The following is a 14,282-nucleotide window of genomic DNA, read 5'->3' as shown; positions in this document are numbered from 1 at the left end:
TGGCCTTAATGATCAAAGGAAGGGATGAGAGGCAGGTGGAGGCCAAGGGAAACATTGCCTTGGCAATGGTGCACCATTGGATGGTGAGTCACGGTCTGCAAATAGCACCAGAAAAGTCGGAGGCGCTGGTGCTTACAGGTCGACGCCAACTAAGGGAGATGCGCCTCACCATCGATGGTGCAGAGATAAGCCAAGTCTTGAGGGCCAAATACCTCGGGGTCTGGATGGACAAGTGCCGTTCATTCGGACCTCATGTAGAGGAAACAATAACGAAGGCAGAACAACAGCTGAGGGCTATCTCGAGGCTGATGGCGAACACAGTAGGGCCACGAGAGAAACGATGATGAGTCATAGCTGCAACCATGACATCAGTCCTATTGTATGCGGCCCCTGCATGGAAAAGGGTAGTGGCGGTTCAGAAGTACAGGAGGAAGGTGGAGGGCACTCATAGGGGGCTGCTTCTGCGAGTGACATGTGTCTACAGGATGGTCTCCTATGACGCGATTTGCGTCATTGCGGGAACGCCGCCAATAGACCTATTGGTTGAGGAACGATGCTTGCGGTTTGAAGGTGTAAACAAAGAGAATGCAAGGGCGCAGATCATGGCTATCTGGCAGCAACGGTGGGAGGCGAGCCAGGTAGGACGGTGGACTATGCGTCTGATTCCGGACGCGAGTGCTTGGGTGGGACGTAAGCATGGTGAAGTTGGATACTGCCTCACTCAACTACTTTCGGGCCATGGCAACTTTGATAGCTGTCTGCATCGCTTCAAGAGGAGGAGAACAGCGGGTTGCAGGTACTGTGCGACAGCTGACACAGCCGAACACACCTGGTTTGACTGTGTCAGGTGGGAGAACGAGAGACGTCACATTCCGGTGGCCTTAACACCAGATAACGTCGTCAGACACATGCTCCAGAGTGAGAATGGATGGAGGGAGGTAGAGACAGTGGCTCGTCTCGTACTAACAGCGAAGAGGCAGGAGGAACCCCCTTGATGTGCACACGGCCCTCGATGTCAAAAGAGGCGTTGAAATGTGTTTTGTTTTTGTAGTTGTTAATGTACGTTGCTAGGTTAGGAATTTATGATTGTACTATGTGTCTTTGCTCATGTTGTTGTTGGATTATGCTGCAGGATATACCGATGGACATGGAGTGGGGGGATATTGTGTGCAGTGCTCTACCGCTGACGGCGAGGGAGACATGGCACAACAAGTAATGAGGGGTCATGGAAATGCGTGGGGGATCGAGGACAGGTACAAGTCCATCTTGATGCATGTAGGGGCCAGGGAGGCAGCCTCTATGCCTAGGGTGTTCGGGCCTACTCACGCGCAAGAGTGGGTGGGTCGGAGCTCCTCGATGATGGCATGGGGGACCCTCGAGGTGTGCATGGGGGGACGCATAACTGTGAAGGGCAAACGAAATGTGTGTCTTGATCAGGTACAATAGGGACTGCAAGGGTGCTCTCCTGCGGAGAAAAATTCTGATCACCGGCAGAGGTGATCAGTATGTTTTCGAGGAGGCACGGGAAACCCCGATGGGATGTCCGAGTTCGGACGAGCTAGGAGGGCAGACTGCGCTGCCATGAAACCCTGAGGCGACTGTGTTAAGCTTTTTAGCTTGGGCTGGTCGTCTTGGGGTGTTAAAAAAAAAACATCTTGTAATAATAATACATAAATCAGCAGATTAGATCATAACATGAGATTACAATTATAACATTAACTTACAATAATAACTTAACGTATAAATATTAAATTAAATAATATATCTTGAAAATATCATCATTTAAATTATCTAATTATTTATTTAAATAATAATATTTATGTTAATCTTTAAAAGTTGGTAAAAAACATGATTTATGTATAGGTCTCTTTAGTGAATCATTAGCTGTGTGTACATCTACAACTCTGACTAAATTGTCAGAACCTGGATAAACCTGGGTTACAACTCCATGCTTCTAATGCATGGGTGAAGTATTTTCGTTGGTGATCAGAACTAGATCTTCAACCGAAAGGTTACATGTGGGAAAACATAATTTGTTGCTGAAGATAGTGCAAATAGTTCTTTGACCATTGTCTCCAAATGGATTATATAAATTTTTGGAGTAGTTACCATCGATCTAATTGCGTAATTTCAATCCTTTGATAAATGGGTTCAGGTAAAGATGCGAGAGGACGTACAATAAGAAAATGTCTCGGTGAAAGTAGAACTGGGTCTCTATGGTCTATGGAAATAGCAAAACTAGGGCAAGAGTTAAGAGAAGCCTCAATTTTTAGCAGAATGAAAGTTAGCACCGTTATCAGAAAATATTTTAGCATGTATCCCTCTGCGTGAAATGAATCATTTGAAGGCGGAAATAAATGATTGTGAAGATAAATCAGAAATTAACTCTAAATGAATAGCCTTAGTGGCTAAACATATAAGAAGCGCTATATAAACTTTACTCAATATTTTAGATCTCTGTCCACCATGACAAATTATAATTGGACCACTATAATCTACCGTGCGAGAAGAGAATGTTCGGAAAGGAATCACTCTAACAGGCGGTAACTAACCAAGTTGTTGGGATTGAGTTTTTGCAACAAACCTAAAGCAACCTAAACACTTATAAATAACTGACGAAATGATTGTTTTTGCATTTATTATTCAGTATCTCTGTCGCAACAAACAATGTGTTAATTGTACATCAGTGTAAGAGTCTTAAGTGTTCAGAGTTGATAACTAATTTCGTAATGTTCACACTAAGGTGTAAAACGATAGGATGTTTAACGTAATATTGTAGGAGAGAATGTTGAAGTCTGCCTCCTATACAGATTAGATCTAAATCATCCAAGAATGGATCTAGTGAACTAAGCTTACTTTGTTTATCAATAACCTGATTATTTTTAAGATTCTTTATCTCATTATTGAAATACACAGATTGTGATTGACATAGAAAAGTAAAGAGTATGATTTAATTCCTTAGTGGTTGATTACCAAAGTTACATTCAGACGGTTTTGATTTAATATTGTGAATGAATCTGAAACAGAAGCTAAATGTTCGTAATAAAGCATGTAAAGATGAAAACCTTTATGTATAATCACATAAAACATTAGATACACATGAAATTAACATAGTTTTACGCCTTTATAATAAACATTCAGGATTTAAATTACCATCATTAAAAGTAATATTATGAACTGTTGGTCAATGGGAAGAAGACTGTAATATCCAAGGAGAACCATGTCACCACAGTGACATATCAAGTAATTTGCTTGGTGAGCAACCTCTAGACAGTATGTCTGCTGGATTATCATTGGATTAAACGTAATGCCAATTGGTAATTGAAGTTTTTTTCTGAATTTCAGAAACTCTATTACCTACAAATACTTTCCAACTCAAAGAATGTCCATGAATCCAGCAAAGGGCTTTTGTGGAATCCATGTGTAAGTGTGTCTTATCAAATTGTATGTTTAACGCATTAGATAACTTCACGAATAAACGCGTAAGTAGTAAACAACCACAGAGTTCAAGTCTGGGTAATGTGATTTGTTTTAAGGGGACTAGTTTTTATTTAGAACATAGTAAATTAGATGTAATTATATGGTTGGTAAATAAGGTGCGAATATAAAGGCAACAACTATAACCTTTAACAGAAGCATCAGAAAATCCATGTAATAGAATAGAATGAATTTTACTATTATCTTTAAAATGAACGAATGTACTTAAGTTACTCAATTAAATGCAATTGATTTGAAAATGAAAGCCATTGTATTGCTAATGGTTTGGATAATATTTTGTCCCAGTCAATTTTGAGTTGTCATAATGAATGCATAAACTGTTTGTATAAAAATATAATAGGGCCAATACTGTTGTAATAATTTGGAGATATCATCCTTTAATTGAATAACTTCATTTAGGTTTTCTGAACCGGTAATGAGATCATCAACATAGAAATCATCTTTAATAGCTTCAGAAGCTTATGGAAAATTATTTTCATTTTCAATTTGTATTTGAATGAGACATCTTGTGGCTAAATATGGTGCACGAGAGGTTCCATACGTTACGGTTTGTAGTGCATAATGTTTTATCTCTTGTTTTGGAGAATTATGCCAGAGATCCGTTGTAAATTAGAATCACTGGATTTAACTATTACCTGTTCATACATCTTTTTTTAAGTCGGAAGTAATGACATAATTATGAATTTGGAATTTTAACAATATGGAAAATAAATCTTGTTGGACAATAGGTCTGACTAGCAGAATATTGTTAAGAGATAAACCGTTAGTGGTTTTAGATGAACCATTGAAGACCGTCGAAGCATAGTAGACTAGTTGATTTAAATACCGGATGATGGGGTATATGATGGGGATGATGGGGTTATTTACCCCATCGGATGATGGGGTAAATAATACATATTTGATCTGTCTGTTAAGAAGTCATCAGAGTTAAGTAATGACATGTGACCCAAGTCCAAATATTCTTGTATGAAAGTGGAATAGTCACGTTAAAGATTGGTATCATTGTTTAGCCTTCTTTCCAATGATAAAAATCATTTCTTTGCATTTATGAAAGAATTGCCTAGCCTTATATAATTGGGTTTATGTGGTAATGCCACTACAAATCTGCCTTGATTATTTCGAGTAAAAATGGAGTTGAAAATGTTTTTTGTAGATATAACTGCAAAAAACTATGTTTCTGGAAATGTTTCCTACATTTCCAGAAGTTCTCAGTTGCAGTCAAAAGATTTGTAGAATCCTTTTGAGAAAAAATACAATAGTATTATTGCTCTTAGAGTTAATAGGAAAGCAACCACTGAGAATATATCCCAATTTGGTTTCTTGGAAAACAGGATATTTAAAGTCTCAAAAAAATTTCCTAGGTAAAATAAAATTCAAGTAAAACTGTGCTCCAATAAGGATGTCAATTTTATTTGTTATGTTAAATTCAGGATCTGCAAAAAAACAGATTATGAGGCAAATTAAAATGTGAAATATCAAAGGTACATGTCAGTAGGCTATCTGTTATTTCTGCTAAAGTAAAGTTGGAATGAAAAGTTCATATATAAAGAATGTAATAGCAATACAACACTATATTCAGAATGAGAAAGTGTATTATTTATTCCTAAAATAGGAACATCATTTTTTATAAATGGAAGTTCTAACCTTTGTGCAAGTTTATAAGTACAAAAATTTGCTTGACTGACGGAGTCTAATAAAACTAGTATGAGTATTACCATGTACATCATTGGTAATAAATAATTCAGTAGATAAAATTATGTTTTTGTTTATGTTTTTTGTTTTAGTTTTAATTTAAATGACGAATGATTATTATTTTCAGACTTATTGTCTTTTAATTTAGAATTAATATTATTTATATGAATAAGAGTATTATGTTTTTGAAAAAAAATCTCACATACACTATTAGAATAACATTTGTCAACTAAATGACCTTTACCTAAACAATTGAAACGACAATTGTGATGTTCCATAAATTTTTCTGTTCATCACCAGAAAAATTTTTTAATTTCTTAGAACAATGTAAATAATTATTAAAATTATAAATTAGACATTGACTATAATTAAATTTGTATTGAACTTAATTGTATAGTATTGAACAACAATAAATTCATATGTATTCATTGGATTATGCGTTGCTTCAATAGCACTGTAACGGGCTGTACGTTGTAGCAGAAAAATGAACTGTATTATAAATAAAATAATTACACACTGATTGAATAACTATATTTATAAGGTTAACAATATTAAACTATGTTACTATGAAGCAGAGGCCGTACTGGCGTGCATGATTACTCTATCACTGTCCAACTCCGACTGACTAGAATACACTATATTACAATGATGCAGAGGCCGTACTGGTGTGCATGGTTACTCTACCACTGTCCAACTCTGACTGACTAGTATAACAGAATGTTCTTAATACTAAAGCTGCCCATAGGCAGCGGTGAGTGTCTGATTTTAAACCAAACAAACACTGACATATGAAGATAGTTTGATAATAAATTTGGATAAATTATCCAAAGATTCTCCTTTTAAGGAGTTTAGTTTCAAAACATAATCTGCATTATGAGATGCAATTAATATTTATTGTCAAAATGTCTTTTTAATAGATCTAGTGCAATTGTATAATTTTCATTTGTAATGGTAAATTTTTAATAATAGCTTATGCTTCGTCCTTCACGGAAGTATGTAAATAGTGGAGTTTTTGTAAATTACTTAAATCATTTCTATTACGTACTAAATTGCTAAGTAAGCTATAATAATGATGCCAGTCAAGAACATTACCTCTGAAAAATGGTAAATTAATCGGTTGTAGGTGCGTTTGCTTAGTTGCTGTAACTACATTAATTTCTTGATCAATTGTGATTTGCTATTAAACATTGTAATTTACATTCAAAACTGCATAAATCATCTTCAACCTATACACAATCTGAACAAATACCCTCGTCATCTTCCATTTCAAGTTGTGTTTGAATGGCATCATATTTGTCTTGCAACTCTTGAAAAAAAGGTTTCTTAGTTTAATTTGTAAAATATAAATTTGATAGACATTATACTTTTCAATAAATGCACTGAATCTTGTTATAAAAGATTTAATTGATTCTCTCTGTCTAATTAATTGTTCTCTGTTCATTATGAATTAACAGTCTTAATTAACTATGTTAAATATAAATATGAATTAAATAAGAATAATTAAATGAAATTACTTGATGGTAATGAACAAATAAGTTGTAGGCTGTGTTTCATTGAATAATTGGCAACCTTAATAACTCCTTTTTGATTAACATTAATTGATATGTTGAAAGATTTGTAACATAATCTGGATTGTCTCTGATTGAAGAATGCCCTAATAAATCAAATATTCACACATCTGTGGCACAGAGGACCAAAAAAAAAAATGGTTCAAATAACTGTGCCTAAGTGCACCTTTCATTATTCAGAACTTATGCTGCTGGATCATTAATGTCTTTAAATTAAGTCCTTGTTAGTCTGATCAATATATATTTTATTTATAACATATTTAGACACATTTTCACTTTTTTAAATATTATATTATTAGTAAATTATCTCATATTATTAGATTTAAAATGGTCTACATATACATTATTAATGTTTAAAGAGTATTATAATTAATGCATTTACATTTAAGTTCACATTTTAAGTTACATCTTTTTTTTCAGTTTGATTTATACTAACAATACTATTACAAAGACAAAATACATAATATAAAACAGCTGTGGAACTCAACTAGATAAACAAATTTATATGCTTTACATAAGTAAGAAGAAAAGAGTTACACAGTTTATTTATCATTAATAAGGAGGACATGAAACTGAACAATTAAATACAAATTGTTGTTAACCAAGTATCTATGACTTGTTTTAGACAGATTATTCCTCAGAAGTAATAATATATATCACATAAAAATAAATAAATAACACTATATGTTTACTTACTTGACCGATGAACCTGAATGACATGAGCATCTCGTTGATAGAAAACCATGCAGACATACCCACTTTCACTGAAAAGAAAAGAATTACTTTTTCAAAAGCAAACATAGATTGTAAAAAATACAACAGCAAAGCAATACGAGATGGAGTACAAAACAGAGGTCCATTAACATAGATCAGTCGTAATAGCACAATATAGCACTATAAGATTATAAAACTAGCATGTACTGTAAGTCAGAGTCGGCTAGATTGACGGATGGAATAATTATTATTTGGCACTATATACAAGTTGTATGAAAATAAATTTCTACCTACTTAATTAAGTTTACCTTAGTTTATAAGAGCTAAGCTTATGATGGTGACTATGAAACAATGTAATAACAACCCCCCCGAGAAACATTTCTGCTCACCAATAACTAAAAAGGCCAAATAGTGAATAGCAAATTCACAACTGCTAGTGAAAATTCTTTTCTAACTGGTATTGAAATGTTCTGTAGTGATTTTGAGAGGCACGGGAAGATGTCACCTTGACATTTGATGAAAAACTTGAATGCTTTGCCATTGTAATCTGCAATTTCTTTCTACATAATGATGCTTCAATTTGGTTGTCCTTGTTCATTTAGATATTGACATCTAAATAATTTAATATTCTATTATTATTTATTTCAAATATGAATTTAAAAGTTTCATTACAAGAATTTAATTTATTTAATATTATTAGATAGACGTTCATTTTTATTACCAGGTTATATATAAATCAAATATCATCATTATTTATATCAATATCATCATTGACAATATTTTTTACATAGAAAACCTACATCAAATAAAATGAGTATAACAAATTCATAAAAAATCAAATCACCATTGGATTCATAAAATTAACAATTGTACAGATATGATTAATAGACAATTAAAATACATAAATAATAACAAAGAAAAGATAAATAATGAAATAAACATCATAAAACATATAGCCAGAGCTGTAACAATGATTTTGGCGCCCCTTTTTTGTCTTCTTTAAGTAGCTAAATGACAAAAACATAATTAAAGAAATAGTTTTATTATGAAAATTATTAAGTTTTTTTTAAAACAATAAAAATGTAAAACGTAAATTTACAATATAACATAGCATTTATACATGGTATTAATTTAACTATTCATAATTAAAATTAAAAAAAAAAAGAAGGAATCTATAGTTTTATTTTTCTTGCTATTGAATTAATGAAATCATTAATGATATTGTCAAATTTCAAATCGCTCACTAATTTAAATTCTATTGATAAAAGGCTTAAATCTGAAGTACAATTTTGATTACTTGTAGATCTCAAATAAGTTTTTATTTTTTTTTAATTTGCTAAAACTTCTTTCAGCCATGGCTCGACATACCATCCCCCAAATCCTGTATACACTTATACAAGGATCTTCCCTTAGTTGTGGTGTCTCATTCCAGTTGCCATGCTTCCATCGCAAGGCTCTGCAGCCTCTTCCGAAGGTGGGAGATGGACAACTGAATGAAATTTAGATATGGTGCATGGCGATTGCAATTCTGCTCCAGTACTGGCCCAGCTCAAAAATGCATCCCAAATACCTCGGCCTTCTGGCCTCTTCACAATCTCCACATGGCTGCCCGAACTATCACAACTAAATCGATTGGGAGAGCCTTTCCAAATATGGTGGTAGCCTCGTAGGAGGTTGTTTTAAAAATACCAGTGCATATAATTAAGGCTCTGTGCTGGGTACTCCTTAAATTCTGAATTAAGTGCTCGATTTCTTTCCAACTTATGCACCCAAATGGAAGCAGCATAAGAGGGTATACTTTCGAAAACACCTTGGTACACCATGTACAAATGACGGCTCGACAGTCTGTAATCTTTTCGAGCAATCCTCCTAAGCTTGTGCATCACAGAGACGGCGTCCGCCTCTACTTGCCTAATGTGGTTGCTAAACAGCAATTTCTCATAAAACAAAACACCTAGGTACTTATGAACTCTAACTCGGCTGATAATACAGCCTTTATACTTAATGTGGGGGTTACGACTGTGCGATAATTTGTCTGCACCCTTGAGAAGCATAAACTTCATCTTGGGCACAGAAATTTTTTAATTTTGCATATCCATCCAGCCATCCGCGGTTGACAAAGTCGCCTCCGCCTGGTCTTCTAGCTGCGGTCGTGAATTACCACGAACTAAAAGGAGACCATCATTGGCGAAAGCCTGGGCCGTGACCCCTTCTGGGAATGTTAGTCCTAGAAATCCATCAAATATCAGGTTCCACAGCACATGACCGAAAACGGAACCCTGCGGGCTTCCCCTGGTGACGGGCATTTCCACATCTCACATGCTCCACGCCTCGTAGCATGTCAGGTCGCTACACCACCCCCTCCGTTCCTTGCCAACAATGGCTTTAACGACGACATCTTCTTACCCACAAACTGATAACATTCCACAGTGTTTTGCCCGGCCACATGAGATGCCACCGATGCAGATACTCCGAGGGACATCTACATCAGTAAATTCACCCCGAGAGATAGTAATTGAGTTCTGCCTTCCGAAGAAGACAGCTGACACCTAACGCTACCACGTTGCCCTCAGGAACTAAGCTAAAGCCTAATCGCGGAAAATCGAAGACCCCGCGCCTGTCACCTTTATGCCTTAAACTACACCCTAGTGCGTAGATGCATCAAGTATACCACGATCAATATATATATATCAATCTGCAAAATTCAGTCACCCGCAATGAATATCGTAAATTAAATTTAAGCGATTCGAGTACAGCCAGCATAAACTAAGTCCCAGAGAACCTCAGGTCTGGTCCATTGGGAGCTGAGTATAACCTCTAGTCTCCCACTACAGCCACTTTTGAGGACCACTCGGAATAGCACTAGGTTGATCGCAACCAACATTTATTTATTACCCCCTTAATAAGTGTGCACTCCAATTCGACAAATCGCCATGCTAAAGTTAGTAAATTGCCCGGGGAGTAAACTCCCCGAGCACAACCTCCATTGAGACTAATTCAAATCTAACCAAGGCCGGTGGCAAAGCGCCTACCTCTGGCCAGTTAACTGCCTGGGTGGTGCCCTAGCCACCCGAGAGACCTACAGAACAAGGCCCTTCAAACGCCAACACAGGTTAGAGAAGCACAGGCTAGTCAAGTAGGACATTTCCACAGTCTTTCTTTTTCCTGTTTAGCCTCCGGTAACTACCGTTTAGATAATACTTCAGAGGATGAATGAGGATGATATGTATGAGTGTGAATGAAGTGTAGTCTTGTACATTCTCAGTTCGACCATACCTGAGATGTGTGGTTAATTGAAACCCAACCACCAATGAACACCGGTATCCACGATCTAGTATTCAAATCCGTGTAAAAATAGCTGGCTTTACTAGGACTTGAACGCTGGAACTCTCGACTTACAAATCAGCTGATTTGAGAAGACGCGTTCACCACTAGACCAACCCGGTGGGTAGGACATTTCCACAGCCAGGTGCGCATCTCTAAACAGAGCCGTGCGGTTCAACAACGGAGCCTTTAACCCGATCGTTTTCAGAACGTCGGCCACCAGCAACCGCTTCGCCTCCTGCTCGTTTATGACCTCCAGGACCACTTTATTGTCCCTTGTTTTTTTGACCCGGAAGATCTGGAACCTTTCTCTCCACATGTCCAGGACATTTTTCATGTTCAGCTCTGTCACCGCAGACGAAGCCTCCGGACCAGGCGTTACTGGAAACAACTTAATGGTGGGCCACTTAATTTTATTAGCCGGCGGATGGACTGGCCAGCTGTTACCGCAACGAAGGAGACAGGCTTTTTTACCTTATCCTCCACTCGTTTCAAAGAAGTGTGGATCTCACCAAGGACCCTCCCCGTTGCCGGTTTGAAGTCTCTGACTCCTACCACCTGGTCTACCTTGCCCGAGAGCCGATCAACGACTGAATCTAAGGCACGGTTAGCGCCCTGGAGACCCTCATATTTTAACGCCAGCTGAGCAACCATCGAGCTACATTCAGACAGGCACGAGTCGACAAGCTGTCCGCAGGAGATAGAATTGGATGCCAGATCTATCTTGATATCTGTGTTGGAATTGGCTTTTCAAGATTGGTTAACTGGCATTTCTCCCGCCACTACTATGGCGACTATTCGGTCGCCATAGAGCATATGATAAATGTCCGTGCCAAAAACGGCTACTGTACCTCAAAAACAGTTTAGCGACCAATAATCTAATAGCTCCTAGTGAGCTTACCTAACAGCAGACTAAGCAAGGGGCCATACACCACCTGATTACGTGCTCCAACCGATCAGTTGTCATACAATAAAACTAAACCGGGAAGGCGGACCCCTTGTTATTATATTAAAAAGACAGTAATTTCCTGTCACATGTCGGTCACTGAATGACAGCTAGTACCTGTCCACCATTTAAAGCGCTTGGAACTTTATCTGGCTGGTGGCCAGAGATTATCTCTAGATTAGCTTCCTACAGCAGCACGGTAGGAGTCATTATACTTTATCCTTAACTAATCTACCGATGTCGGTTGAACAATGCAATCTCATCGAGGATCTATTCCCACACAGTCCGATAATGCGGCTCTCACCACACTGACTAGCCGTTTAAGAGTGATCAATTTTTCCCTTGACCTCGAAGTTTCAGGGTGGCCCGGTCTCTGGATCCCCAAGAGCAGAGCAGTCAAACATCATATGCTCATTTGACTGGATCTCCCTGCAGACGCACAGCTCATCAGCTGCCAGGTGGAACTGAAAGAAATATTGATTTAAATTTACATGGTTGGAGAGCACTCGGGCTCCCGTTGCCCTTAAAAACGAAAAAGAGAAATAACATTTCTTTGGTTATTTTAGGTTATTTTAAAAGCACCAGTATATACAATTAAGGCTCTGCACTGGGCACTCCTAAATTTTGAATCAGTGCTCGATGTCTATCCAAACTATGCGCCCAAACGGACGCCGCAAAAGAGGTCATACTTTCGAAGACACCTTGGTGCACCATGTACAAATGACGGCCCGACAGTCTGTAATCTTTTCGAGCAATCCTCCTAAGCTTGTGCATCACAGACGGCGTCCGCCTCTACTTGCCTAATGTGGTTGCTAAACAGCAACTTCTCATCACACAAAACACCTAGGTACTTATGAACTTGAACTCGACTGATTACACAGCCTTTATACTTCCTACGGGGGTTACGACTGTATGATAATTTGTCTGCACCCTTGAGAAGCATAAGACCGTCTTGTCACAGAAATCCTTAAATTTTGAATGTCCATCCATCCCTTTGCGGTTGACAAAGCTGCCTGTGCTCGGTCTTCTAGTTGTGGTCATGAATTACCACGAACTAACAGGAGACAGTCATCAGCGAAAGCCTGGGCCGTGACCCAGGGAATGTTAGTCTCAAACATCCGTTGAATACCAGGTTCCACAGCAAGGGACCGAGAACGGAGCCCTGCGTGCTTCCCGTGTTGACGGATTTTTCCACAACTACGTGCGCATCCCTAAATAGAGTCGTATGATCCGACAAATAGTCACTCACTACGGCCTGCAGAACTCCAACACAAGGAAGGAAATGCTGCCTCCATGTCAATAAAAATTGCTAAAACATATTTACAGTCGGCGCTTTCCAAGAGCATTTAAATTTTTCTGTTTTTCCTGAACTTATATATATATATCTATATTGTCGCCGAATGGATTCGACGACATGTTGTAATTTATAACCTTGTGTTAGCCCTGAAAAGGGCTGTTTTTGTCATCAATTGGCTTCAACGGCTCATTGTAATTTTTAATCTTATGGTAGCCCTGAGAATGGCTGTTGTTGTCGAATGGTTTCTATGGCTCATTATAATTTATAATCTTGTGATAGCCCTGAAAAGGGCTGTTTTTTGTGTTAGCTCGGAGAACACCTGTTGGGTCCAGAAGCTGGCCTCCAGTGAAGTTGGGGAGTTGCGGCTCTTCCATTGAAATCAGACAGGCTTCCCCTCAGTGGCAGTTGGGTCCCCACTACAGCATGGCAGTGGTGGCCCCCAGAGCTCTGCAGTGTCAGGTTGGCATTGGTCATCTTTTGCCAGAGTGGCCAGGGTGGTATTCCCCAAGCAATCCCATGCTGGGCCTGCTCCTGCTGCTGAGTCCGCTGGCCAGGGTGATTGAAGCCCAGCGAGCTGGAGCATGAAGGTAGCATCTGTGTTCAGCAGTTCCCTCAGCGGGCCAACCAGGCCTGCTGCTCTGGCAGGGATGTTGGCAACCGCCAGGAGGTCCCACGTTGAGGCGGCTAAGGAACTTCTTCTGTCGTCTTCTTCTTCTTCTTGGTCTTCTCCAGATGGTGGTCGATGATGAATTAAAAATTCACTCTCGTGCACATTCTTTTATTGCAGCCTGAGAGTGGTGGGGCCACAGCGCCACTATGGTGGGAGAACAGTGCAGCATGAGTGATGCTTGTACCAGTGCTATCTATACTATGCTCCCACTGACATCTGAGCTGCTACCATTGTCATCTGCTGATATTAAGTTAGGTAAATATGTGGTAACTATATATATATATATTGAGAAACCTGGGCCTTCACCCTAAACTCGTAAACATGATAAAGTTAACTTTAACCAATACCCAGTCCAGAGTGAAATTCAGAGGTGAACTCTCTCGACCCTTCTACATAAAAACTGGATTGAGGCAAGGAGACGAGGTTTAGAATCAAAAACACGGAACCACAAAGATTAAAACAAAAAACAAACTTATTAAAAATTCTTCCAATTCAAAACATATACACAATATTAAATTTTTTGTATAAACCCAGCACTACACAAAAATAGAAATATCCGGTTTAAAACTTCAT

General features: G+C 38.1%; 1 protein-coding gene across 1 annotated transcript in view; it reads right to left on the bottom strand.

Annotated features, from left to right (window-relative positions):
* Window positions 1-14,282, bottom strand: part of LOC142323154 (uncharacterized) — a 178,121-nt gene that overhangs the window by 34,639 nt on the left and 129,200 nt on the right. Inside the window, exon 8 of the mRNA XM_075362429.1 lies at window positions 7,455-7,522. Within this exon, the coding sequence (XP_075218544.1) occupies window positions 7,455-7,522 (68 nt within the window). The remainder of the gene's footprint in view (window positions 1-7,454; window positions 7,523-14,282) is intronic.

Source organism: Lycorma delicatula, chromosome 4 (assembly GCF_047948215.1).
Source record: "Lycorma delicatula isolate Av1 chromosome 4, ASM4794821v1, whole genome shotgun sequence".
NCBI lineage: Eukaryota > Metazoa > Arthropoda > Insecta > Hemiptera > Fulgoridae > Lycorma > Lycorma delicatula.
This window is presented reverse-complemented; position numbering and strand designations above follow the sequence as displayed.